Raw genomic sequence first — 25,164 nt, forward strand, 5'->3', positions numbered from 1 at the left:
TTCTGAATCACTCCCATGGCACTCCCATGATGAGACCAGTGACTCGACAGCCTCCAGTACCGACTTCTGAACGGCCTCATGTATTTTTTTTGTCTTTTTTCGGGTGTGCGCAGACTTTCCATCTTACGGGTCTATTCTCTGGCACTCCGGTCTCCTGGGTCCTTGGCGCTTTCTTTTCTTATTTCTCCCCTAAATGGTTAAATACTGAATCCTGGTCAGCCATAATATGGGAATGTGGAGATCCAGATTCCTTACATCACAGACAGTAGAGTAAGTCACCATTGTGGAGGGAAGTCCCTACAGATGGATTTAACCCTTCAATTGCCTGACGGTTCTGCCTCTGATTCCTGACCCCGGCTAACCTGACGATGTCCCCGCCAGCAGATTTCATTCTTGCTCTGTCTGGTTCTGACCCAGTTTACTGCCGGCGCGCAGCTTCTCTGCGGCTGATACCAGAGAACAGTAGAGCTCACCCACCTGTCCTGTGGTCATTGAGCTCATTTCTTGTGGTGATGACTGAGCTTCCAGTGAGCAGCATCGGCGTCATCAGCAGACAACAAAGTCTCCTCCATCTGCTCCTCTCAGGAGAGCCAGGCTTCCTGGCGGTTGACATCATGGTGGAGGTCCTGGCACAGCGGGGAGTCGTCACCGTGTGCCAGTGTATCTGTGACTGATCCCTGAATATGTAACTGCTGGGAACATGACTACCCACAGCCTTCCACATCACTGCCCACATGGCGGCCTACAGTCACCAGAGGGAGCACATGGCAGTGAGACATGCACCATGAATTCCGGAGAACACGCGGACCACTCCACCCAACATCTGCACCGTCACCAGCCAGAATGTGACCTAATACATCCACTGGAACGCTCTACTCATCTCCAGAGCTGCGCTCACTATTCTGCTGTTACATCGTGTCTTATCCTCCAGTCACCTCCAGAGCTGCAGTCACTATTCTGCTCTTACATCATGTCTTATCCTCCAGTCACCTCCAGAGCTGCGCTCACTTTTCTGCTCTTACATCGTGTCTAATCCTCCAGTCACCGCCAGAGCTGCACTCACTATTCTGCTGTTACATCGTGTCTTATCCTCCAGTCACCTCCAGAGCTGTGCTCACTACTCTGCTGTTAAATTGTCTTATCCTCCGGTCACTTCCAGAGCTGCATTCACTATTCTGCTGTTACATTGTGTCTTATCCTCCAGTCACCCCCAGAGCTGCAGTCACTATTCTGCTGTTACGTTGTGTCTTATCCTCTAGTCACCCCCAGAGCTGCAGTCATCATTCTGCTGTTACACATTGTGTAGTGTATGATGGGTGTAGTAGTACCCTCGTGCACTGCTGTGAGTCTGCACTTTACATCTGCCATTTATAAGAGAGGGAGGGAACAGCTGCAGCTCTGACCCCAGATGTAACCCGCAGTCACGCTGGTCCAGACAGGAACTTGTACACAGCAGAGACGCCCCGAGTACAGCGAGGACCCCAGATTACAGCGAGGACCTTAGAGTACAGTGAGGACCCCAACCAGAGCTGCACAGGAGACCCCAGAGTACAGCGAGGACCCCAACCAGAGCCACACAGGAGACCCCAGAGAACAGCGAGGACCCTAACCAGAGCCGCACAGGAGACCCCAGAATACAGCGAGGACCCAACCAGAGCCGCACAGGAGACCCCAGAGTACAGCGAGGATCCCAACCAGAGCCGCACAGGAGACCCCAGAGAACAGCGAGGACCCTAACCAGAGCCGCACAGGAGACCCCAGAATACAGCGAGGACCCAACCAGAGCCGCACAGGAGACCCCAGAATACAGCGAGGACCCAACCAGAGCCGCACAGGAGACCCCAGAGTACAGCGAGGATCCCAACCGGAGCCGCACAGGAGACCCCAGCGGAGACCCCAGAATACAGCGAGGACCCTGACCTGAGTGAGTGCACACCATAACGGAGCAAAACGTCACCTGGACTGGCTATGATAAGTGTAGCGTCCCTGTAGAAAGTGGGGTCAGGTGACCAGTTGTCGGCGGTGCGAGGGTCCCTTGTGCCATAAGACCACCAGAACAATGAACGCCGGTCACTGAGGGGGATTGTGCATTGGCGTCCGAGAGCTTCTAGTTCTGCCCTGAGCTTCACCCAACTGTCCCAGACCCCAGAACAGCTGCACAATAATGCAGACGGCACACGGGACCCTCCAGATCCCACAGAGAAGAAATGTCCGCACTTTATCCAGAGCCTAATAATGGGTTACTAGATGCACCTGGTACTCTGTTTTCAGCCCGTGCCACTCCCCACTGGGCGCTGAGCTACCGTCCCCGTAATCCCATCCCGAGCTGGAAAATCCCCGCAACAAGCACGAGCCGTGACCCCAACTACCCTATACAGTGGTATGAGACCCCCGCTAGAACCCGGGCATCCACCCGGTGGGGGTCCGCCTGTCAGTGCTCAGATCATACACATTGCTGCAGAGGTTACAGGGGTGGGGTGTCCGCCTGTCAGTTCTCAGGCCATACACATTGCTGCAGAGGTTACAGGGGTGGGGGGTCCGCCTGTCAGTTCTCAGGCCATACACATTTCTGCAGAGGTTACAGGGGTGGGGGATCCGCCTGTCAGTGCTCAGACCATACACATTACTGCAGAGGTTACAGGGGTGGGGGTCTGCCTGTCAGTGCTCAGACCATACACATTACTGCAGAGGTTACAGGGGTGGGGGGTCCGCCTGTCAGTGCTCAGACCATACACATTACTGCAGAGGTTACAGGGGTGGGGGGTCCGCCTGTCAGTTCTCAGGCCATACACATTACTGCAGAGGTTACAGGGGTGGGGGGTCCGCCTGTCAGTGCTCAGACCATACACATTACTGCAGAGGTTACAGGGGTGGGGGTCTGCCTGTCAGTGCTCAGACCATACACATTACTGCAGAGGTTACAGGGGTGGGGGTCTGCCTGTCAGTGCTCAGACCATACACATTACTGCAGAGGTTACAGGGGTGAGGGGTCCGCCTGTCAGTGCTCAGACCATACACATTACTGCAGAGGTTACAGGGGTGGGGGTCCGCTTGTCAGTGCTCAGACCATACACATTACTGCAGAGGATACAGGGGTGGGGGGTCCGCTTGTCAGTGCTCAGACCATACACATTGCTGCATCCCTTCACCGCACATTGGACCATCCCACCATCGAGTCATCCCACCGTCGAGCCATGCCACCATCGGGCCATCCCACCATGGGCCGCCATCGGGCAATCCCACCATCGGGCCATCCCACCATTGGGCCATCACACCATCTGGCCATCCCACCATTGGGCCATTGCACCATCGGGCCTTCCTGGTGCTGGATATTACATTTAATAGCTTCCCTTGGCGGGTGTCCACAGTTCGGGCCCCGGCCCTTTGTCTGCCCTTCTGCACATTGAGGTAAACCCTGACACATGGTAAGGTTTCAGTATTAGATAGTGTAGGACCGTCCCGGTCAGGGTCACCTTGGTGTGGTGGGATGGCTTTTATGCTTTTTTTGTTTTTTAAACAAAACCAGTATTCCTAAGAACCCTGAGTTATTTAGATGCACTTTTGCTTTTTGCTCATTTTGTTTCTTGTAGGTTTTGCCAGATTTATGGCCAATGTGAACGTGTGTTTATGTGCTGCATGTCACTTTTGCAATATACTGTATGTCAGTGGGGGTGGTCTGTACATGGCGCTGGGCTCTGGGGGGTGGTCTATACATGGGGCTGGGCTCTGGAGGGTGGTCTGTGCATGGCGCTGGGCTCTGGGGGGTGGTCTATACATGGGGCTGGGTTCTGGAGGGTGGTCTATACATGGCGCTGGGCTGTGGGGGTGGTTTGTACATGGCGCTGGGCTCTGGGGGGTGGTCTGTGCATGTCGCTGGGCTCTGGGGGGTGGTCTGTGCATGTCGCTGGGCTCTGGGGGGTGGTCTGTACATGGCGCTGGGCTCTGGGGGGTGGTCCGTGCATGGCGCTGGGCTCTGGGGGGTGGTCCGTGCATGGCGCTGGGCTCTGGGGGGTGGTCCGTGCATGGCGCTGGGCTCTGGGGGGTGGTCCGTACATGGCGCTGGGCTCTGGTGGGTGGTCTATACATGGCGCTGGGCTCTCGGGGGTGGTCTGCATGGCGCTGGGCTGTGGGGGGTGGTCTGTACATGGCGCTGGGCTCTGGGGAGTGGTCTGTACATGGGGCTGGGCTCTGGGGGGTGGTCTGTACATGGCTCTGGTGGGTGGTCTATACATGGCGCGGGGCTCTGGGGGGTGGTCTGTACATGGCGCTGGGCTCTGGGGGTGGTCCGTTCATGGCGCTGGGCTCTGGTGGGTGGTCTATACATGGCGCTGGGCTCTGGGGGGTGGTCTGTACATGGCGCTGGGCTCTGGGGGGTCATCTATACATGGCGCTGGGCTCTGGGGGGTGGTCTGCATGGTGCTGGGCTGTGGGGGGTGGTCTGTACATGGCGCTGGGCTCTGGGGGTGGTCTGTACATGGCGCTGGGCTCTGGGGGGGTGGTCTGATCTTGGGGTTTGGTCCTGACTTCGGAGGGTGCAGTTAGCACTGGGGGGGCTCACCCTGGCTTCTCCTCTTTCCTTAGGTGGTGCCCGCAGATGACGGTGAGGATGGCTGTGCAGAGAGGAGTCGTCATCTTCCTCTGTGAGTATTTTGGACGGGACCCCTCAGCGCACACCTCCCTTGCTGCGTCCTCGTCTCACAATCCCTTTGAACCTATATTCTGTTCATCCTGAGCCAACTGGTTCATGAACACCATGTCAGGATGCCCGTTGGGTCTCGCTGGGAGGTTACAGCTTTGTGTATTGCAGGGGTCCTGGTTCTGGTGAGGACGGCGGCGATTCAGGACAAGTGTCGGATCATAGAACTGTTAAGTCGTAAACTCCAGTATGAAAACCGCATCATGTACATGGTGAGTGCGCGGCGGCGGCGCTGGCGGCGGCGCTGGCGGACGGGCAGGGGTCCTACAGACTAGTGCCCCCGTCTACATAGAAGACCTCCACACATAGATGCTGTACAGTACCGCAGAGGTCTGCCATGTCACCTGTGGGATAAGTAAGTGCCCCCTACATTTACACTACACGCCGGTCCAGGGTCACGCTGACGGCTGGGACATTGGAGGTAAGGAAGTACAACAATCCCTGGAGAGAGGAAGGACCTGATTCCTGCAGTGTAAAGCATGGCGGTGGAGAAGATTGCAGCATTTCAATCACCCTCATCATCCCAGTAACGCCACCAATGAAGGGGGCACTTAACTTTTCTCATGGTCCATGCCCTGTGAGACAGATGAGCAGATCCTGTTCTGGAGAGGGGGCACTTATTTTTCTTCTCTCTACCTCTCTGTCTTCTCGTTGCAGCGTGACTACTTCCCGACAGATTATCAGTTGCCTGTGAAGAACGAGGAGATCCTGCGCTGCGAGAACATCAGCAGCCTGGTAGGGGCGACGTCTGTCTGTGATAGGTCATATTGTAGGTTTCCCCTCAGTATGGAGACTTGTCTTGTGGTTCAGCCGGGGTAGGTTTACACGGCGCCCCTTTAAGAGCCTGTCACCTCCCGCCATGTGCGCTGCTGCCACCTTCATAAGATGGAGTCCTCTGCTCAGACCCTGACAACCTGTGATCATGATCATTGTCCAGAAGGTTGTCAGCCCCTGTAGTACACATCTCTAATGCAGCGATCACATGGATGAGCAGGGATCGGGCCCAGTGAAGTCTCCCGACACCCCACTTCCAGAGCGGTGCCCCCCACAGGTTCATGGTGATGAGACAATGAGATTCGGACCCCAGAACCACTCAGGTCAGAGGAGACCTTGTTCTTTATGGACATTATTTTCCAGAACAGGCGTGTACAGGCGGCCATGCTGGACTGTCTGGACAGCGGACAATAGAGGACAGATCATCATGGGAAGGAGGAAATATTTCAGCCAAGAAATGGCGGATAATAGCCGGCCTCCGGATCTGTGCAAAATCCACACATGAGTGGAGGATATTTCCTCTGACGCTTACGATCTCCTTATCTTAATATTCTTTCCTGATGCCCCCAGGTGATCTCCATCTGCATGTTCTCTTCTTCCAGATCTCCTCCTCTTCATGTTTTTACCTTTTTTGCGATCTCCATGGTTCTCTGTTTCCTTCTGTCTTATTCTACTTCTCTCCACGTTTCCTCCCCTCAGGATCTCCTCCCATCCGTGTTTCCTCCCCTCGGGATCTCCTCCCATCTGTTTTTCCTCCACTCTGGATCTCCTCTTATCCGTGTTTCCTCCACTCTGGATCTCCTCCCATCCGTGTTTCCTCCCCTCTGGATCTCCTCCCATCCGTGTTTCCTCCCCTCTGGATCTCCTCCCATCCATGTTTCCTCCCATCCGTGTTTCCTCCCCTCTGGATCTCCTCCCATCCGTGTTTCCTCCCCTCTGGATCTCCTCCCATCCGTGTTTCCTCCCCTCTGGATCTCCTCCCATCCGTGTTTCCTCCCCTCTGGATCTCCTCCCATCCGTGTTCCCTTCACTCTGGATCTCCTCCTATCCGTGTTTCCTCCACTCTGGATCTCCTCCTATCCGTGTTTCCTCCACTCTGGATCTCCTCCTATCCGTGTTTCCTCCACTCTGGATCTCCTCCTATCCGTGTTTCCTCCACTCTGGATCTCCTCCTATCCGTGTTTCCTCCACTCTGGATCTCCTCCTATCAGTGTTTCCTCCACTCTGGATCTCCTCCTATCAGTGTTTCCTCCACTCTGGATCTCCTCTTATCCGTGTTTCCTCCACTCTGGTTCTTCTCCTATCCGTGTTTCCTCCACTCTGGATCTCCTACCATCCGTGTTTCCTCCACTCTGGATCTCCTCCCATCCGTGCTTCCTCCCCTCTGGATCTCCTCCCATCCGTGCTTCCTCCCCTCTGGATCTCCTCCCATCCGTGTTTCCTCCACTCTGGATCTCCTCCCATCCGTTTTTCGTCCACTCTAGATCTCCTCTTATCCGTGTTTTTTCTTCACTCTGGATCTCCTCCCATCCGTGTTTCCTCCCCTCTGGATCTCCTCCCATCCGTGTTTCCTCCCCTCTGGATCTCCTCCCATCCGTGTTTCCTCCACTCTGGATCTCCTCCCTTCCGTGTTTCCTCCACTCTGGATCTCCTCCCATCCGTGTTTCCTCCACTCTGGATCTCCTCCCATCCATGTTTCCTTCACTATGGATCTCCTCCCTTCCGTGTTTCCCCCACTCTGGATCTCCTCCCTTCCGTGTTTCCTCCACTCTGGATCTCCTCTTATCCGTTTTTCCTCCCTTCTGGATCTCCTCCCATCCGTGTTTCCTCCCCTCTGGATCTCCTCCCATCCGTGTTTCCTCCCCTCTGGATCTCCTCCCATCCGTGTTTCCTCCACTCTGGATCTCCTTCCATCCGTGTTTCCTCCACTCTGGATCTCCTCCTATCCGTGTTTCCTCCACTCTGGATCACCTTATTTCTATCCTTCGTCCCCCCAGGATCTCCCTGTCCTCCGCTCCCCCAGGGATCTACCTTTTTTCCCATGTTTCCTCCAATCAGGATCTCTTTTCTCTTTTTCCTCCCCTTGAGATCACCTACAATTTGTGTTTCCTTCTCTTGGGATCTCCTCCCATCAGAATCCCCTCCCCTCGGGTTTCCTTCCCTGGAACCTCCTTCTTCCATGGTTCCTCCTTGCTTGATCTCTATAGTTCCCTGTTTCCTCCTCTGTGTTACCTCCCCTAGGGATCTCCTTCTTTCTGTGTTTCCTCTCCTCTGGGTTTCTGTATTTAGTTTCATAGTCTTCATCACCACCGTCCTAAGAAGTTTCAGTATTCAGGCAAATATCTTAACATTCCCAGTAAAGAATCCTGAAGTGTCCAGGCTTTTATTTCATCATGCCACACATGGAGCAGGAGCTGTTAAGGCCTGAGATCTCCCTGGGATCATACAACATGGCAGCTCTAGGTGTGAAAACTCTGACACTATGCAGGGTTATAAGGAAACTTTCATCTTCTGGAGGAACATTTCTCCAGAGTCTCCTGCCCAAAACCAGAGGGTTCATCCAACAATATCTCTACTTCCTCAGGGTGAACTTTTCTCTATCAATGAAAAGCACAACTCATATATGTTGTCAGTGCTGAGATGCAAGTAAGCTGCTGCCAGACTTCTCTCTACACTATCTTCTCCTCCAGACCCCTCCTCTCTCAGACTTCGTCCTTCATTCTTTTTCTCCAGAAGCTCTTCCCCTCCAGACTCATTCATCCTTCTTCCTCTCCAGACTCATCCGTCCTCCTTCTTCTTCCCCTCCACACGCATCCATCCTCCTTCTCCTCCAGACTCCTCCGTCCTACTTCTTCTTTTTCTTGGTCCTCCTTCTTTTCCTCTGTCGTCCTCCTCCTTCTTCTGTCATCCTCCTTCGTCCTTCTCTGTCCTTTTCCTCTTTCTTCTCCTCATTCTTCTCCTCTAGACATGTCTCCTTTTAGAACAATGAAATTGGCTATGTACAACTCAACAAGCCCCACTCTCATTTTTTTTGCCAACACATAAACTGGCAGGCGAAGAACTTTAAAGATGTTTGTTGAAAGGACCGTCGGCTCAGAGCTGCGCACGTCCCACACCTGCACCACAGCACATTAACTATGTCTAATCAGCCCCCTAATGTCGCATGCCCTCCTCTTGGTTTATGTTGGTCTTTCGTCTCGTTCCTTGGTGGCGACACTGCAATGCTATGTGGATTTGTCCCATAGATCAGTAAGGGGATCTCGGTGGAGGAGCTGCGCTTCTTGTGGGGCATCGTCAATGAGAATGTGCTGCTGAGCATATGGCACATGCTGCCGCAGAGACATCCCTCCCGCTCCTACATAAACGATCTGAAGGCCGTATTCACTGAGCTTCACACCGGCAATCAGGTAAGAAGCGCTGCAGATGTTCTCAGCACTACATGAGGGAAAGGGGAGCACAATGTCAGGGCGGCCACAGATGGATCACTAAGGCTTCTTTCACACTAGCGTCGGGCTCGGCCCGTCGCGGTGCGTCGGGCCGAGGTCACCGACGCTAGCGTTGTCTCCGCCGCACAACGGGTGCAGCGGATGCATTTTTCCAGCGCATCCGCTGCCCCATTGTGAGGTGCGGGGAGGTGGGGGCGGAGTTCCGGCCGCGCATGCGCGGTCGGAAAAAACGGACCGTCGGGAGCAAAAAACGTTACATGTAACGTTTTTTGGTCCCGACGGTCCGCCACAGCACGGCGCAACCGTCGCACAACGGTTGCGACGTGTGGCAATGCGTCGCAAATGCGTCGCTAATGTTAGTCAATGCTGAAAAAACGCATCCTGCAAGCACTTTTGCAGGATGCGTTTTTTCGGCAAAACGACGCATTTGCGACGTATTGCAGTTAACGCTAGTGTGAAAGTAGCCTTACACACCTGCCATAGAAAGGATTCCAAAGATAAAACTCACTAGAAACACTCCAGAGACAGAAGAGTCTGGAGGCAGGGTACACAGGGGTCTGGAGGGAGGACAGCGGGGTCTGTAGGAAGAGGAGGACAGAGGAGTCTGGAGGAAGAGGACAGCGAAGTCTGGAGGAAGAGGAGGACAGTGGGGTCTGGAGGAAGGGGAGGACAGAGGAGTCTGTAGAAAGAGGAGGACAGTGGGGTCTGTAGAAAGAGGAGGACAGTGGGGTCTGTAGGAAGAGGAGGACAGTGGGGTCTGTAGGAAGAGGAGGACAGTGGGGTCTGTAGGAAGAGGAGGACAGTGGGGTCTGTAGGAAGAGGAGGACAGTGGGGTCTGTAGGAAGAGGAGGACAGTGGGGTCTGTAGGAAGAGGAGGACAGTGGGGTCTGTAGGAAGAGGAGGACAGTGGGGTCTGTAGGAAGAGGAGGACAGTGGGGTCTGTAGGAAGAGGAGGACAGTGGGGTCTGTAGGAAGAGGAGGACAGTGGGGTCTGTAGGAAGAGGAGGACAGTGGGGTCTGTAGGAAGAGGAGGACAGTGGGGTCTGTAGGAAGAGGAGGACAGTGGGGTCTGTAGGAAGAGGAGGACAGTGGGGTCTGTAGGAAGAGGAGGACAGTGGGGTCTGTAGGAAGAGGAGGACAGTGGGGTCTGTAGGAAGAGGAGGACAGTGGGGTCTGTAGGAAGAGGAGGACAGTGGGGTCTGGAGGAAGAGGAGGACAGTGGGGTCTGGAGGAAGAGGACAGAGGGGTCTGGAGGAAAAGTACAGAGACGTTTACAGGAGGACAGAGGAGTCTGGAGGAAGCGGAAGACAGTGGGGTCTGGAGGAGGACAGAGGTATCTGGAGGAAGAGGAGGACAGAGGAGTCTGGAGAAAGAGGAGGACAGAGGAGTCTGGAATAAGAAGAGGGCAGAGGGGTCTGGAGCAAGAGGGGGACAGTGGGGTCTGGAGCAAGAGGAGGACAGTGGGGTCTGGAGCAAGAGGAGGACAGTGGGGTCTGGAGCAAGAGGAGGACAATGGGGTCTGGAGCAAGAGGAGGACAATGGGGTCTGGAGGAAGAGGAGGACAATGGGGTCTGTAGGAAGAGGAGGACAGAGGAGTCAGGAGGACAGAGGAGTCTGGAATAAGAAGAGGACAGTGGGGTCTGGAGGAAGAGGAGGACAGAGGGGTCTGTAGGAGGAGGAGGAGGACAGTGGGGTCTGGAGGAGGACAGTGGGGTCTGGAGGAGTGTTTGCACAGGGGTCAGTGGTAGAGAAGCAGGCGATGTGCGGTGGGTGTTACATGGAGGGTCGGCGGGGTCCTCGTTGTCCCCTTTGCGGTCGGCCAGCTGCTCTCACGCTTTGTCGTCTCACATTATACAATTAGAGTTTTTGTCTCATTTAGCGGAGTTGCTGATTGTGGCTCATGCATGGCTCACTAACCTCCGCTTACCGCCTCACCGCCTCCACTCAGCGCCACGTCTCCGCATGATGACCTGTAATAAGGTGAGGTAATCTTATAATTGTATCAGGAGGGTTGACTGGACTGAGCGACCCGAGCACCGCAGCTCTGGAAGTGACTGGAGCAGTAGACACAATGTAAGGCTATGGAAATGTGGGGCAGAATTTTCTGCACTAAATCTGCATCTCCTGGCAGAAAACGCAGGTGCAGTTTTTGTTGCGGTTTTTGTTCAGTTTTTGTGCAGATTTTACCACTGCAGATTTTTATCATGGAGGTGTGCAGAAATGCTGCAGAACTGCACAAAAGAAGTGACATGCACTTCTTTGAAATCTGCAGCTTTTCTGCGCGGATATTTCTGCACCATGTGCGCAGCTTTTTTTTTTTCACACTGATTTACATTGTACTGTAAATCACAGTGCAGATCTGCAGCAGAAAAAAAACGCTGCAGATCTGCACTAAATCTGCATCATGTGCACACAGCCTCACAGCAGAATAGTGAGTGCAGCTCTGGAGGTGACTGGAGGACAGGTGCCCACAATCAGTCACACCCTGCTAGGAGCAGCACCTGTCTTGTGAGCTCCAGCACTTCCAGCAGGAGGCCCAGAGTCTGCCTCTCTTCTCCCCAGGGAGAGGCAGGCTTCCTGGGAGGCCGGCATGGCTTCCCAGGCTTCAGTTCCCCGGTCTGTGCCGGCGGGGGACAGAGAGCAGCAGCAGTAACCGGCCCAAGAGGGACTGAGGAGGTCGGGACGGGTGAGAAGAACCATACCCACCTACTCCAACCCTGAGACGGCTCATCGTCCTCCCAGAGAGGGAGACAGGGGCACCCCAGGCCCCAGGAAGGAGAGCCCAGGAATATCCTGGGGGGAGAGGAGCTCCGGCGAGTCCACGAGTACCTTCTCCCGAGTGGTCGCCATGCTACGTGAGTACGAGGACGCCGGCAAAGCACTGACCGGGCTGAAGGAGGAGCTGCGGGAGGCTCGGATCCTGAACACCTGAGCCTCTAACAAGGAGAAACCCGCGACCTCCCTGAGGTTCAGAGCCCTCAGAGATGAGGTGGCCCGGTTAGTGCTCCTCCGGGAGGGGATTGAGAAAAGCGCAGGTCCCTTCCTGGAGAGGTTTAAGAACCAGCGGCGGTTCTCAGAAATGAAGGGGTTAAATACCTCAGGAGAGCCGCCAGCCGGCGTCCTAAGCGACGAGGAGGAGGAGGACGCCGATGTGGTTGTGACTGGAGTCCTACAAGCTGGAACCAGCCGGGAGAGTGAGTCGCAGAGCCGACAACAGGGGAGCGGCCTCCCGGCACGGCAGAGGACTCCGACAGCACAGGCTGGAGTGTCAGCTGAGGAAGAGGAGGAGGGCGGTCTGCTACAGGAGATCCGACAGCTGGAGTCTCCAGTGAACCTGGACCGCTTTTCCTTTGGTGAGGACGAGCCAGCAGAGGAAACCCAGAAGAGGAAGAAGACGACGAAGGAGACCGCACGGGAGGTGGTGAGTTACAAGTATGTACCTATGGCTGATGTTACACCTACCACCTCCTGTGTAAACCCCACCAAACCTAAAGGCACGGGCTCTGCAGTGGGTCCGGGGCATAGGCAAGGTGGGGAGAGGAGGAGGACGTCCGGCGGTGCTGCCGTCTGTGCGGGGAACAGTGCAGGGGGCGAGGCTGTGGAGGTACTCAAGGTGCCGGACATAGGGGACCCCGAGGAGTTTCCCTCTCTGCCCTCTGCGGCTAAGCCGGTTATCACCGGGGCCGGGGAGGGTGAGGTGGGTGTCCATGCCGTTGCGAAAGGGGGACGGTGTGGGCAGACTCCATCCCTGCTCACTACGGCTGAGCCAGCCGACACCGGGGCTGTGGGGAGCAGGTCCGAGAAACATGGTGTGGCGAAAGGGGGGCGCACTGTTGTGACAGGGGCGCAGTGCGCCTCAACAGAGGAGAGGCACATGGGTGCGACAGGAGAGCAGCGAGTCCAAAATGGAAAAAAAAAGCAGGAAAAATCATCTGTGGGGAACACTGGGCGCCCTGCAGTGACAGGAGGACAGAGTGCTCCAACACCCAAACGTGATACCAGGACCCCGAAGTCTGGGGGTGCGGGGCAGGCGGCGCCCCCCAACAAGCAGCGGGCCCTGAATAATAATAAAATACAAACTGCTGCAGTGGGGGGGCAGGGCGCTCCAGAGACACAACAGAGAGCCAGCACCAATCAAGGGAAAACGGGTGTGGTGCTGCACCCCCTCCCCCGGTCCAGCAGATGTGAGTGCAGAGAAGCCAGACACAAGTGAGGAAGGAATGGATGTGACTGTGGAAGGTGCAGAGAACACTGGGACAAATGGTGGTGACAATACTGGTAATAAAGTGACGGGAAGTGTTGGCAATGGTAACGGGAATGTTGGGAGTAGTGGTGGAGTGAATGTTGGGAGTAGTGGTGGAGTGAATGGTGGGAGTAGTGGTGGAGTGAATGATGGGAGTAGTGGTGGAGTGAATGATGGGAGTAGTGGTGGAGTGAATGATGGGAGTAGTGGTGGAGTGAATGGTGGGAGTAGTGGTGGAGTGAATGATGGGAGTAGTGAAGTTGCAAATGATGGGAGTAGTGGTGGAGTGAATGAGGAGAGCATTACTGGTGTTGGTGGAGGGGAAGCAGGTAGTGGTCCCGCTGCCCCCCCAGCGGTGGCGGGTGCTTCAGCCCCAAGCTATTCAGGAGCTGTCACTGCTGGGGGTAGTAGTGCGCCCTTGTCTGGTGACCCTGAGAATGGTGACTTGCAACAGCGCTTCCTGGACGCCCTGAGGAAAGGGGAGAGTTCTATCAATGTAGAGGGGAGGGAGGTTGATCTGTCTTTCTGGATAGAGAGACACGGTCTTTCCGCCTTCCGAGATAGAGGGGCAGAGACTGTCTGGTCTCTGCCGACACTGGGGCAGAGGAGTAACCGTAGAAACGTGGCCCGTCTCCAGTGGGTAAGCAAGGATGCCTGTCCTGATCGGTCAAAGGTTGCTGAGCTCCTGCTGGGGATGGGCTTCGTGGCATATGACATCTTCGCCTTGATCCATCCCTATGGGACCTCCTACTTCGATGTCAGCTTCGTGAGACCGGAGGGCCTTGAGCTTTTCTTGTCTCGCCATGAGCTGGCTCAGGGTCGCCCCGAATGGCAGGGTTTCCACACTGTAGCAATATCCCGCCAGAACTCGGTCAGGAAGGTAACCGTTTTGACCAGTAACGAGTCACTTTCCTGTGTCGACATCTCCACATGGGTTGGACGATACGCCGACATCGTCGGTATTCCTGAAAAGACCCTCGACGAGCATGGTATCTGGTCAGGAGCCTGGACCTTCATGGTGAAATTGAAGGTTTCAGGAAACACCGTTACCCATATCCCTTCCTCAACATTTTTGGGGAGGGACAGGATCTTGATTTTCTACCGGGGGCAGCCTAAGGTCTGTCACTGGTGCGGCAGCCCCACACACTTCAGTGCGCAGTGTACCACCCAGAAATGCGCACTGTGTGGGGACCTCGGCCATCTTGCTGCTACCTGTGGCAGGATTAGGTGTAACTTGTGTGGTGACCTCGGTCACCCGTTCAGTCGCTGTCCGCGTTCCTTTGCCAATGCGGTCCTGAAAGCGAGGAGTGCGGGACAGGCGAAAGCCGGGACTAATCTCGCCGGTGAAGGGACCCGTAGAGGCAGAGGAGGCAGGGAACCGGTGAGGAGCAGGCTGCCGACATCCAATATCAGGCGGCAGGAGCAGCGCCATGGGAACAGGGGGCAGGGAGTAATGACCCTAAACTCTGACCCGGGTGCTTCACTTGCAGCTGAGGATCCTAAAGACGGCGAATTGAACGAGGAAGTCAAGAGACTTGAAAGGGAGGAGCAAAAGGACGCCATGTCTGCCCAGGAACCTTCATCCGGTGACAGTCTGGATGAGGGAGAGGGGGAGTGGTCACAGCAAAAGAAAAAGGGTAGCAGGAAAACAACTAAGGATAAGAGGGGGTCCGGGCCTCGAGCCTCCTCCTCGGAGTGCGACCCCTCTGACTCCGTAGTCCTGATACAGGTGCCATTGGAAGGTCCAGCCGCCCCCCCTCTGGTGGATCTCTCTAACCGGTTCCGGGCCCTCCAGGACTCCCCTCCAGAGGGGGGCGATGGGGACCCGGGGCCGGAGGTTGCGGACAACGTTGTTGGGGCTCAGGAGGTCGCTGGGTCTTCTTCTCAGGGGGCAAATACAAAGCCTTCTGGGGGGGGACACTAACTCAGGACCACCAGACAAGGGCCAGAGTGTATGTAAGGAGAGAATGGATGAGTCTGTTTGTCTTAAGCGCACTAAAAACTCATCATTGTCAGAGGAAGAGGGTGAAACTGTTGGTGGGAAGAAAAAGGCTATGTAATTCAATCAATCATGATGGCGGCACCCACCCCATTGACGCTGGCAACCATTAATGTTGCCAGCATAAAGTCAGATGCGGCAAGGTACACGGCCTTTCATTTTCTCTGCCAACTTGACGCCGACATTTTGTTTTTGCAGGAGACCAGGTTGACCGACCTATCAACCATGCATAAAGCAAGGCGGGAGTGGAGGCACGGGCCCTCCTACTGGTCTCTTGCGGCCGAGCCGTATAGCGGGGTGGCGGTCCTTTTTAAGACCGCAGCGGTTGAATGCAGACGATTGATCGAGTTAGAAATGGGGAGATGCTTGATCCTAGATGTCTCCATTGGGGGACAGGAGCTTCGGCTCATTAACATCTATGGTCCCCAGTCCAAGTGGGACCGCAAGTGTCTCATCATGAAGATCAAACCTTTCTTATTTTCGAGTCGGCAGGTGGTCTTTGGAGGGGATTTCAACAACGTCACGAGACCCTGTGATAGAGGAGGTTCCGGAGACCGGCTGGCTTACGATTGCGTCGCGCTAAATAGGATAGTAAGTGAGGCACGCCTGGTGGATGTCCACATCCGGCACAACACAGGCCACGCGGGGTTCACCTTTTTTAGAGGTAGTCAGTGCAGGTCTAGGATAGACAGGTTTTATTTGAAGGAGGATGCCGTCTCCTCGCCGTTGTCGGTTGTGGAGGTGGAGTTCTCCGATCACTGTTTGATTATGTTTTCTCTGAGCGTTACAGAGACTCCTCGGATGGGAAGGGGTTATTGGAAGCTGAATTCATCACTCCTTGAGGAAGAAGCTGTAAGACGGTCCTTTGAGGAATTTCTTCAGAGCCACGTACCGCTGCTGGGCCTAAGTAACACTAAGTCTGAGTGGTGGGAGATGTTCAAACATCGGGTGGCGAGATTCTTCCGGCAACTCTCGAACCTCAGAAGCCTGAACCGGGATCGCCTGTATCAGAGCCTGAGGAGGAAACTCGAGCATCTTGTCTCGACTGGGGGTAGCCGCGAGGCGATCTCCAGTGTGAAATCTTTGCTAAAGAGGTGTCAGTACGATAGGCACGCATCTTTGGTTTTTGAGAGGGACTACGGGAAGTACTACTCGCCCGACCCTTACAGAAGCTGCAAGATGTCAGTGAATAGTAAGATAGTGACAGGGCTGATGGACAGTACGGGATCCCTGAGAAGGTCCAGATCAGGGATCTTGGAGGTCGTCAGTTCATACTACTCGCACCTCTTGGGAAGGAAGGAACTGGATCGTGACAGGATGTCGGCTTTCCTGGCTGAAGCTGTTCCTGAGCCAGGGGCTGACCTCTCGCTGGGCGGTTTGGCAGAAGCGATCAAAGAAGAGGAAGTGAGACTGGCGATTGATGGGCTCCGGCCCAAAAAATCGCCAGGTCCGGATGGCTTAACATGCGAGTTCTTTAAGACCTTTAGGGACTCCTTGGTCCCCCTCTTGACTCAGGTGTTTAATGAGTGTCTCTCCTCGGGCACTCTGCCGAGATCATTAAGGAGGTCGGCTTTGATCATTTTGTCAAAGGGTAAGGATCCGTCACGCATTGAGAATCGGGGTCCCATATCACTTCTCAATGTGGACAGGAAGGTTTTGGCTAAGATACTCTTCAACAGGCTGGTGAAGTTTGCACCGCGGCTCCTTTCGGGGGCCCAGCACTGTTGTGTTCCTGGCCATAGCACTTTCAGTGCTGTTCTGGGTGTCCGAGAGGCCGTGGAGCAAGGCAGGGCGGGCCTTTGGAAGGGGTTCTTGCTGACCCTGGATCAGGCAAAAGCCTTTGATCGGGTCGACCATGAGTAGCTCTGGTCCACTCTTTTGAGGTATGGTCTGCCTGGAGGGTTTGTGGACTGGCTTAAGACCTTGTACGCAGGGGCTGAGACTTTCCCTCTGGTAAACGGGTGGATTGGACAACCTTTCGGGGTGGGATCTGGTGTCCGCCAGGGCTGCCCTCTTAGCCTTTTGCTTTACGCGTTTGCGATCGATCCCTTCCTCAGAAGGGTTGATTGTGGACCATTGGCTGGGGTGAGGATGGGCGGGTTGGCGCCAGAGGCTATCCTGAGGGTAGTGGCCTACGTGGACGACGTTACCGTCTTTGTTTCTTCGCAAGAGGAGGCGATGGTGGTGATGTCAGAAGTGGAGAGCTACTCGGAGGCATCCGGGTCCAAGGTCAACCAGGACAAGTGTGAGAGTCTCTGGCTGAGAGGCGGGGATCCCACGTTTGATCTTCCGGACACCCTCCCCGAACCCCAAGAACATGCCAAAGTCCTAGGCATCGAATTTGGCCAGGGTGATTACCCCACGAAAAACTGGGAAGGCAGAATCAAGGGTGTCGCCCAAAGAGTGGACCAATGGAAGGGTTGGTCTTTGACCCTGAGGGAAAGGGTTGACCTGTGCAAAGCTTTCCTGCTCCCCTTGCTAATCTACCTGGGCAGCGTCTGTGTCTTGCCGGAGCCTCTCTGGACACGGGTCTACAGTCTGTTCTTCCAGATGTTATGGGGAATAGACTGAACCTAGTCAAACGGGAGGTCACTTATCGCACGAGGAGACTAGGGGGGTTGAATATGGTGAACCCCGTGGTGTTTCTAGTGAACACCTTTTTGAAAGTTAACGTGGCAAACCTCTGGAAGGAGAGGGCTCCTCCGTGGGTATTCTCCTGCAAGGGATGGTTTCAGCCTTTCTTCCAGGAATGGGAGACAGGGGGAAGACTGAAGGATCTTCGCACACCGCACGGGCATCTTCCGGCTTATGTTACCCCGGTTTTGAAAATGATGCGCCGGTGGGGTCTGGGAATGTGGGAAGTGAGGTCCCTCCCGAGGAAACTCCTCGACATGCGGGTCTTGCTTTCACATTTTCAGAGACCACTGGTCCTCAAGGACTGCCCGAGTCGGGATCTAGAGGTTGGGTTAAGTTTGTTAAATTCTAGCAGGATCCCCAAGAAGTATTGGGACTTGACTTGGCGCTGCTTCCAAGGTAAGTTGTATGTGAGAGACAATTTGAAGCACAGGAGCTCCGTGGACAGAAATTGTCCCCGTGAGGATTGCGCTACCATGCTGGAAAGCATGGAGCACTTCCTGCTTCATTGTCCCTTTAATACAGAGGTGTACAACAGGGTGGGCGTTTCCATTGGTTGGCCGCGGCTGGCCACTCTGTCCTATGCCGAGTGGGCCTATGGAGCATTCAGAGACCTCGGGAGAAGGGACCGAGCCACTTTATTCTTAGTTAGTGCAGTGGTCAGGTACTTCACGTGGAACGCACGAGTTTTAGTTTCGACGCAGAGTAAAATCCTCCGTGTAGATGAAGTTTGTAGCAGCATCCTAGGTGCCCTGGTGAAGGTACGTTCTCTGGAGTGCGAAAGACTGGGTGCCCGGAGGGCGGCCCATCTCTGGAGGGGTTTCTCCTTCGGGGTGCCTTAGTCCGTTAGCGCTCCTATATCCTGGTGGTGGGCTGATATCTTTACACCCTAGATTTTTGTTTTGTATTTCTGTTCCTTGAATAGAAGGTTTGCAGGCATCGAACTTGAGCCTTGGGTGGTGAGTATGTAGGTTGTGTTCTGTGATGTTGGTTTATGTATATGTTGTATATAGTGTATTGTATATAGTGTGTATAATAGAGGGTATTAGTTAGGTTGGGTGGGGGGATTGGGGGGTTCAACTGCAGTGATAAGAGACTGATCTGGCCTGGCCCAGGCCCCGCCTGGGGAAAAACTTTGGGGCCTGATCCTAGCTCGGATAATTCCTGAACTTTGTGGCCAGAGCTGGATCAGGGGTGGCGGGATAGTTAGAGTAGGTGTGTATATATATTAAAAAAAACAAACAAAAAAACAAAACAAAAAAATGTTAATCTTGTACACTGTATTGTATTTAGGTTTGTTGTAGGGTGAATGTGGTGGTGTAAGGGGGTGGCTGTAAGGTAAGGCAGTGGGACCAGTAGGGTTTTGTTGTGTTTGCGGTGTTGTATAGTGTTTGGTTTAGTATAATGTGTTTATAGTGTATATAATATTGTATATAGGACGGTGTGAATGTAGTTGGGGTTGTATATAGTAGTATGAATGAAGCTGGGTCGGGGGTCTTACATGATTTTATACTATTTATTATTTATATTTATATTTTTTTACAGGGGTATTCATGTAGTTATGAGTATTTTGTTTGTCGTCTTTTAGTTTTGCTTTCTTTATTTTATTGGAATTTTTCTTTCACGTCCCTGATTTGTAGATCATGAACTTTCTCCATTTTTGTTCCATTTCCGGTTTATTTCTTTGTGATTTTTGTCGTTTGTTGTCGTCTGATTGGAGCTTTGTTCTTATGTTTTGTTCTGTTGTGTTTTATTTGTAATGTATCTTAGTTATTGTCATGTAAAGTATTTTATTTTATTTAATAAAAGACCTGGAGTATAAGACACGATGTAACAGCAGGATAGTGACTGCAGCTCTGGAGGTGACTGGAGGATAAGACACGATGTAACAGCAGAATAGTGACTGCAGCTCTCGAGGTGACTGGAGGATAAGACACGATGTAACAGCAGATGAGTGCGTTCAGCTCTGGAGGTGACTGGAGAATAAGACACGATGTAACAGCAGATGAGTGAGTTCAGCTCTGGAGGTGACTGGAGGACAAGGCTACTTTCACACTAGCGTCGGCACGGGGCCGTCGCTATGCGTCGGCCCGACGTGCGTTGTGAAAGTAATGCCCGACGTGGGCAGCGGAAGCAGTTTTACAACGCTTCCGCTGCCCCATTGTAATGTCCGGGGAGGAGGGGGCGGAGTTTCGGCCGCGCATGCGCGGTCGAAAATGGCGGACACGACGCGCAAAAAAAGTTACATGTAACTTTTTTTGTGCCGACGGTCCGCCAAAACACGACGGTGGCGACGTGTGGCACTCCGTTGCAATGCGTCGCTAATGAAAGTCTATGGAGAAAAAAACGCATCCTGCGGGCAACTTTGCAGGATGCGTTTTTTCTACATAACGACGCATTGCGACGTGCGTCGAACAACGCTAATGTGAAAGTAGCCTTAGACACGATGTAACAGCAGATGAGTGAGTTCAGCTCTGGAAGTGACCGGAGGATAAGACACAATGTAACAGCAGATGAATGAGTTCAGCTCTGGAAGTGACTGGAGGATAAGACACAATGTAGCAGCAGATGAGTGAGTTCAGCTCTGGAAGTGACTGGAGGATAAGACACGATGTAGCAGCAGATGAGAGAGTTCAGCTCTGGAGGTGACCGGAGGATAAGACACGATGTAGCAGCAGATGAGTGAGTTCAGCTATGGAGGTGACGGGATGCCTTGTGGTCTTCGTGCATGTCCTCACCGCTTTGTCCTGCTTTTGCAGCCAGACCTGACTGATATCGCCAAGGACATTGTGGGGCGATTGTGGACGCCAGGAGATAAAGTGAAAGGAGTCGCTCCGAAGGATCTGCTGGACGACTGCTGGCGAGTGCTGGACATCTTGTACCAGGAGGAGTGCGGCCTATGTCTGCCCCGGTCTGCGCCCCAGGATCCCCTCTGCCATATTGGACCTGTGCCAGGCCCGTGGGCTGCACCAAGGCCGTCCTGTTAGAGGGGTGCCCGCGTCCACTTCATCACTGGAGTCCCCTGAATCAGTGAATAGTGAGGACAGAATGTGTACTGGGGTCAGGGCAGCTCTATCCCACCCTAAACCCCCGGATCCACTAACCAAGAGGAGACGGGGACTCTGAGGCCTAGGCCCCACCGCTCCCTGCTCCTGACCAGCCCCACTGCCATCACTAAGAAGGATCTATATCCACTGCAGTAACTAAGTATAGTGGGGATGATATGATCTCACTGTGCTTTACACTGCAGCAGCTCTCACAAGTGGGACCATTGTTCTCCTAGGATCAATTTATCTCACTGTATGAAGGATTTGTTCACACTGGTATCATGGCTTCCGTCTATCCTGGATCCGCAGCGGATATGACTGAGCGGAAGTGTGAACACAGGAAAGGCCTGAAGTCCTGGATCACCTTCCATAGGAAGGAATCGCGTGAATGTGATTGTCTTATTCATATATTTTTCTAATGAGATTATATATTGTCATAAAAATTATTTTACTATAAAATTATAACAGAATATTACTCCTATCTACAGCCAAATGCAACCAGTGTGCATACATGGCTTATCCGGGGTCATACTCCAGAGCTGCACTCACTCTTCTGCTGGTGGAGTGATGGTGGCCACCAGTGCTGCGATATCACTGTGGTTCCATAGTCAGAGGAGTGGCACTGTTGTCACACGGCTGGGGGTCGTTCCTGTACCAGATTGTAGGGTCTGCAGAGGAGTCAGGGGCTCTGTCCCTACATTCTTCTTCCACCTCCAGGAGAGGTAAGGGCAGGGTATTACTGGTAAAACTGGCTTATTTATTGTACTCGCTTATATAGCACCACCATGATTTTATGAGAGTGTGGAAGGAAACAACAATACCCTTACAGATGTTTATATCGATGGGATTTGAACCCAAGACTCCAGCGCCGCAAAGCAACATTGCTAAACACTGAGCCACAATACATAATGGATGTCACAGGGGGAAGGATGGGGAGTGAAGCCTGCATAGTTGTTGCCACTAGCGGGAAGGGTTTGAAGTGATGGAGGGATCATTAGGATGAGGCACGGTGCTGCGGACAGTGGGGGAGCGTTGGGAAGGGGTACGGTGCTGCGGACAGTGGGGGAGCGTTGGCATGAGGCACGGTGCTGCGGACAGTGGGGGAGCGTTGGGATGGGGCACGGTGCTGCGGACAGTGGGGGAGCGTTGGGATGGGGCACGGTGCTGCAGATAGTGGAGGAGCATTGGGATGAGGCCCGGTGCTGCAGACAATGGGGGAGCGTTGGGATGGGGCACGGTGCTGCGGACAGTTGGGGAGCGTTGGGATGGGGCACGTTGCTGCGGACAGTGGGGGAGCGTTGGGATAGGGCACGGTGCTGCGGACAGTGGAGGAGCGTTAGGATGAGGCTTGGTGCTGCGGACAGTGGGGGAGCATTAGGATGGGGCATGGTGCACAGTGGGGGAGAGTTGGGATGTGGCACGGTTCTGGGGACAGTGGTGGAGCATTAGGTTGGGGCACGGTGCACATTCGAGGAGTGTTGGGATGGAGCACGGTGCTGTGGACAGTGGCAGAGCATTGGGATGGGGCATGGTGCACAGTGGGAGAGCTTTGGGATGAGGCACAGTCCGCAGTGGGGAGTGTTGGGATGGGGCACGGTTCTGCGCACAGGAGGGAGTGTTGGAATAGGGCACGGTGCTGCGGATGGTGGAGGAGCTTTGGGATGGTGCACAGTGCTGCGGACGGTCGGAGCATTGGGATGGGGCACGGTGCAGCATATAGTGGGGGAGCGTTGGGATGGGGCACGGTGCAGCAGATAGTGGGCGAATGTTGGGATGGGGCACGGTGCAGCAGATAGTGCAGGAGGGTTGGGATGGGGCACTGTCATGAATATACCCAGCTCTGCTACACCCATTAGGTCTGTGTAAAGTACACACATTCAGAGCTGCTACATCTCTCTGGTTGTGTAACTGACAAGCTGCAACTGTGGTTTCCCCACAGCCCCTCTTTCTTCTCACTGCCTAGAAAGCTCTCCTTCTCAACTCTAATTCTATACCACTCTTCCCCCCTCCCTCAAGAATGTGTTAATTAGCAGAAACCTTCCTTTGTCTGAACCATGTGCTTCATTGTGAATCAGTTATTTAAGATGGAATAATTCGACCCCAGGTGGTGAGATAGGTGTGAAAGTTATATATTTGGGATGTGCCAGGGTAGATTGACAAGCACAGTGTTTTTCTAAGCTCAGCACCTAGCAGAAACGGATTATTACTTAACCGGGTCACACATCTACCCCATGTGTAGACTTAAATGGAAGCTAACATCGTGAGAAGACATGTAATACTTTTGTCATGACTCTATGAGGTTCCCAGTGTACGCTCTGACTAATATGAGTTTTAAAAAAGTTCTGAGTCTCTTTGGAAAGGGGAGTGGAGTCCATGGCGCAGCCCAATCAATGATGTCCCAACCAGGGGAGTATAAGATAGTGGGACCTCATTTTGCACTAGTTTTTTTCCCAGGGAGCCAGCTAAGGCTACTTTCACACGTCCGTCTTATGGCATACGTCGCAATGCGTCGTTTTGGAGAAAAAAATGCATCCTGCAAAGTTGCCCGCAGGATGCATTTTTTCTCCATAGACTTGCGTTAGCGACGCATTGCGTTCCATGTAACATTTTTTGTGTGTAGCGTCTGCCATTTTCGACTGCGCATGCACGGCCGAAACTCCACCCCCTCCTCCCCCGACTGCAGAATAGGCAGCGGATGCGTTGTAAAACTGCATCCGCTGCCCACGTCTTGCAGTTATTTCACAGCGTCCGTCGGCCTGATGCATTGCGATGGGCCCGTACCGACAGAAGTGTGAAAGTAGCCTAAGAGACACTCTGATGCATTTTGATGTCACCCCCTCCCCCACGCCGCATGGTCATCCATGATATGAGAGAATTGTAAGTTTCTTTTCTTTTAAACCCTTTTATTTTGTAATTGTCTGTACATACTAGATTGTCTCATTTTGGTAATATCTTTTTATATACTTTTGTAAACACTACCTAATCTTTTTGTAGTAAAAGCTATAATATTTACTAGTCTCGGCCTTGCTCTAAAATGTACCTCCAACGTCCTCTGAAGTAAATTAAGCTACTGATTAGGTTGGCTCCTGACCCACTTTTAGTCATAGGAATAGGAGCTGGTGGCAGCAGATCTTACTGAGCTTGTTGGGTAACTGGCAGTGACGGAACGGGGTTTATAAGTGTATTACTCGGCTGCGGCTGGGTATAATTATATTACCCTCAAGGCAGCGTGCCCAATAGCCAGTACACGAGCAGGCAGCCTTTCTGGCGATTAATTGTACTAGGTGCAGTTACCTGACAGACCTGAGGATAAAGGGGGCGCCAGACAGCTGCAAGTTCCAAACTGGAAGTGGGATATAAATAAATCCCTACAGAATGAACTGGGGCAACCAGACACCCCCGGTTCATGACAGGCACGGTGCAGAACGGGGGAGAGTTGGATTGGGCACGGTGCTGCAGACAGTGGGGGAGAGTTGGGATGGGTCACAGTTGCGGACAGTGGGGGAGCGTTGGGATGGGGTATGGTTTTGTGCACAGGGGGAGCGTTGAGATGGGGCACGGTACTATGGACAGTGGAGGAGCGTTGGGACGGGGCATGGTGCTGCTGACAGTGGGGGGGCGTTGGGACGGGGCACGGTGCTGCGGACAGTGGGGGGGCGTTGGGACGGGGCACGGTGCTGCGGACAGTGGGGGGGCGTTGGGACGGGGCACGGTGCTGCGGACAGTGGGGCGTTGGGACGGGGCACGGTGCTGCGGACAGTGGGGGGGGGGCGTTGGGACGGGGCACGGTGCTGCGGACAGTGGGGGGGCGTTGGGACGGGGCTCGGTGCTGCGGACAGTGGGGGAGCGTTGGGACGGGGCACGGTGCAGGGGACAGTGGGGGAGTGTTGGGACAGTGCAGGGGACGGGGCACGGTGCTGCGGACAGTGGAGGAGTGTTGGGACGGAGCACGGTGCTGCGGACGGTGTTTGGTGCTGCTGGTACTTTGTGCTCGGCCTCTTCAGTGCTCTTCTTTCTCCCTGTGCTGCATGCACTGGTACCTTTCTACCATGTGTGGCACCAGGGGGGGACATCAGAGACCCCCTTTGGGGATGGATACAGCTCCCAGACCTGTAGGACATTTCAGAATACCCGTCTATATTCTATAATTGAGTGTGACGAGAACAGCTTCGTCCTCCATAACAATCAAATAAGGAAAGGTGACAGCTTGACTATTTGCCGCAGTGTGTATGGCGTGTCCCAACTATCATGTGATGAGGCATGGGGGTCTCTTTCTAGTTCCTGTACAGCACTGATTTACTCCAGGACTAGATATGTGGATTTCT

The 25,164-nt window shown here is 53.8% G+C and overlaps 1 protein-coding gene across 1 annotated transcript; it reads left to right on the plus strand.

Moving 5' to 3' along the window:
- The first annotated feature begins 1,723 nt into the window (after positions 1-1,723).
- Positions 1,724-24,131, plus strand: IL34 (interleukin 34). The gene is made up of 6 exons (XM_077288940.1): positions 1,724-1,924; positions 4,582-4,640; positions 4,808-4,908; positions 5,354-5,431; positions 8,716-8,877; positions 20,552-24,131. Exons 2-6 carry the CDS (start codon positions 4,595-4,597, stop codon positions 20,777-20,779), a joined length of 615 nt encoding a protein of 204 aa, XP_077145055.1. The 5' UTR covers positions 1,724-1,924; positions 4,582-4,594; the 3' UTR covers positions 20,780-24,131.
- Positions 24,132-25,164: the final 1,033 nt, after the last annotated feature.

The sequence above is a fragment of the Ranitomeya variabilis genome, chromosome 2, assembly GCF_051348905.1.
Source record: "Ranitomeya variabilis isolate aRanVar5 chromosome 2, aRanVar5.hap1, whole genome shotgun sequence".
NCBI lineage: Eukaryota > Metazoa > Chordata > Amphibia > Anura > Dendrobatidae > Ranitomeya > Ranitomeya variabilis.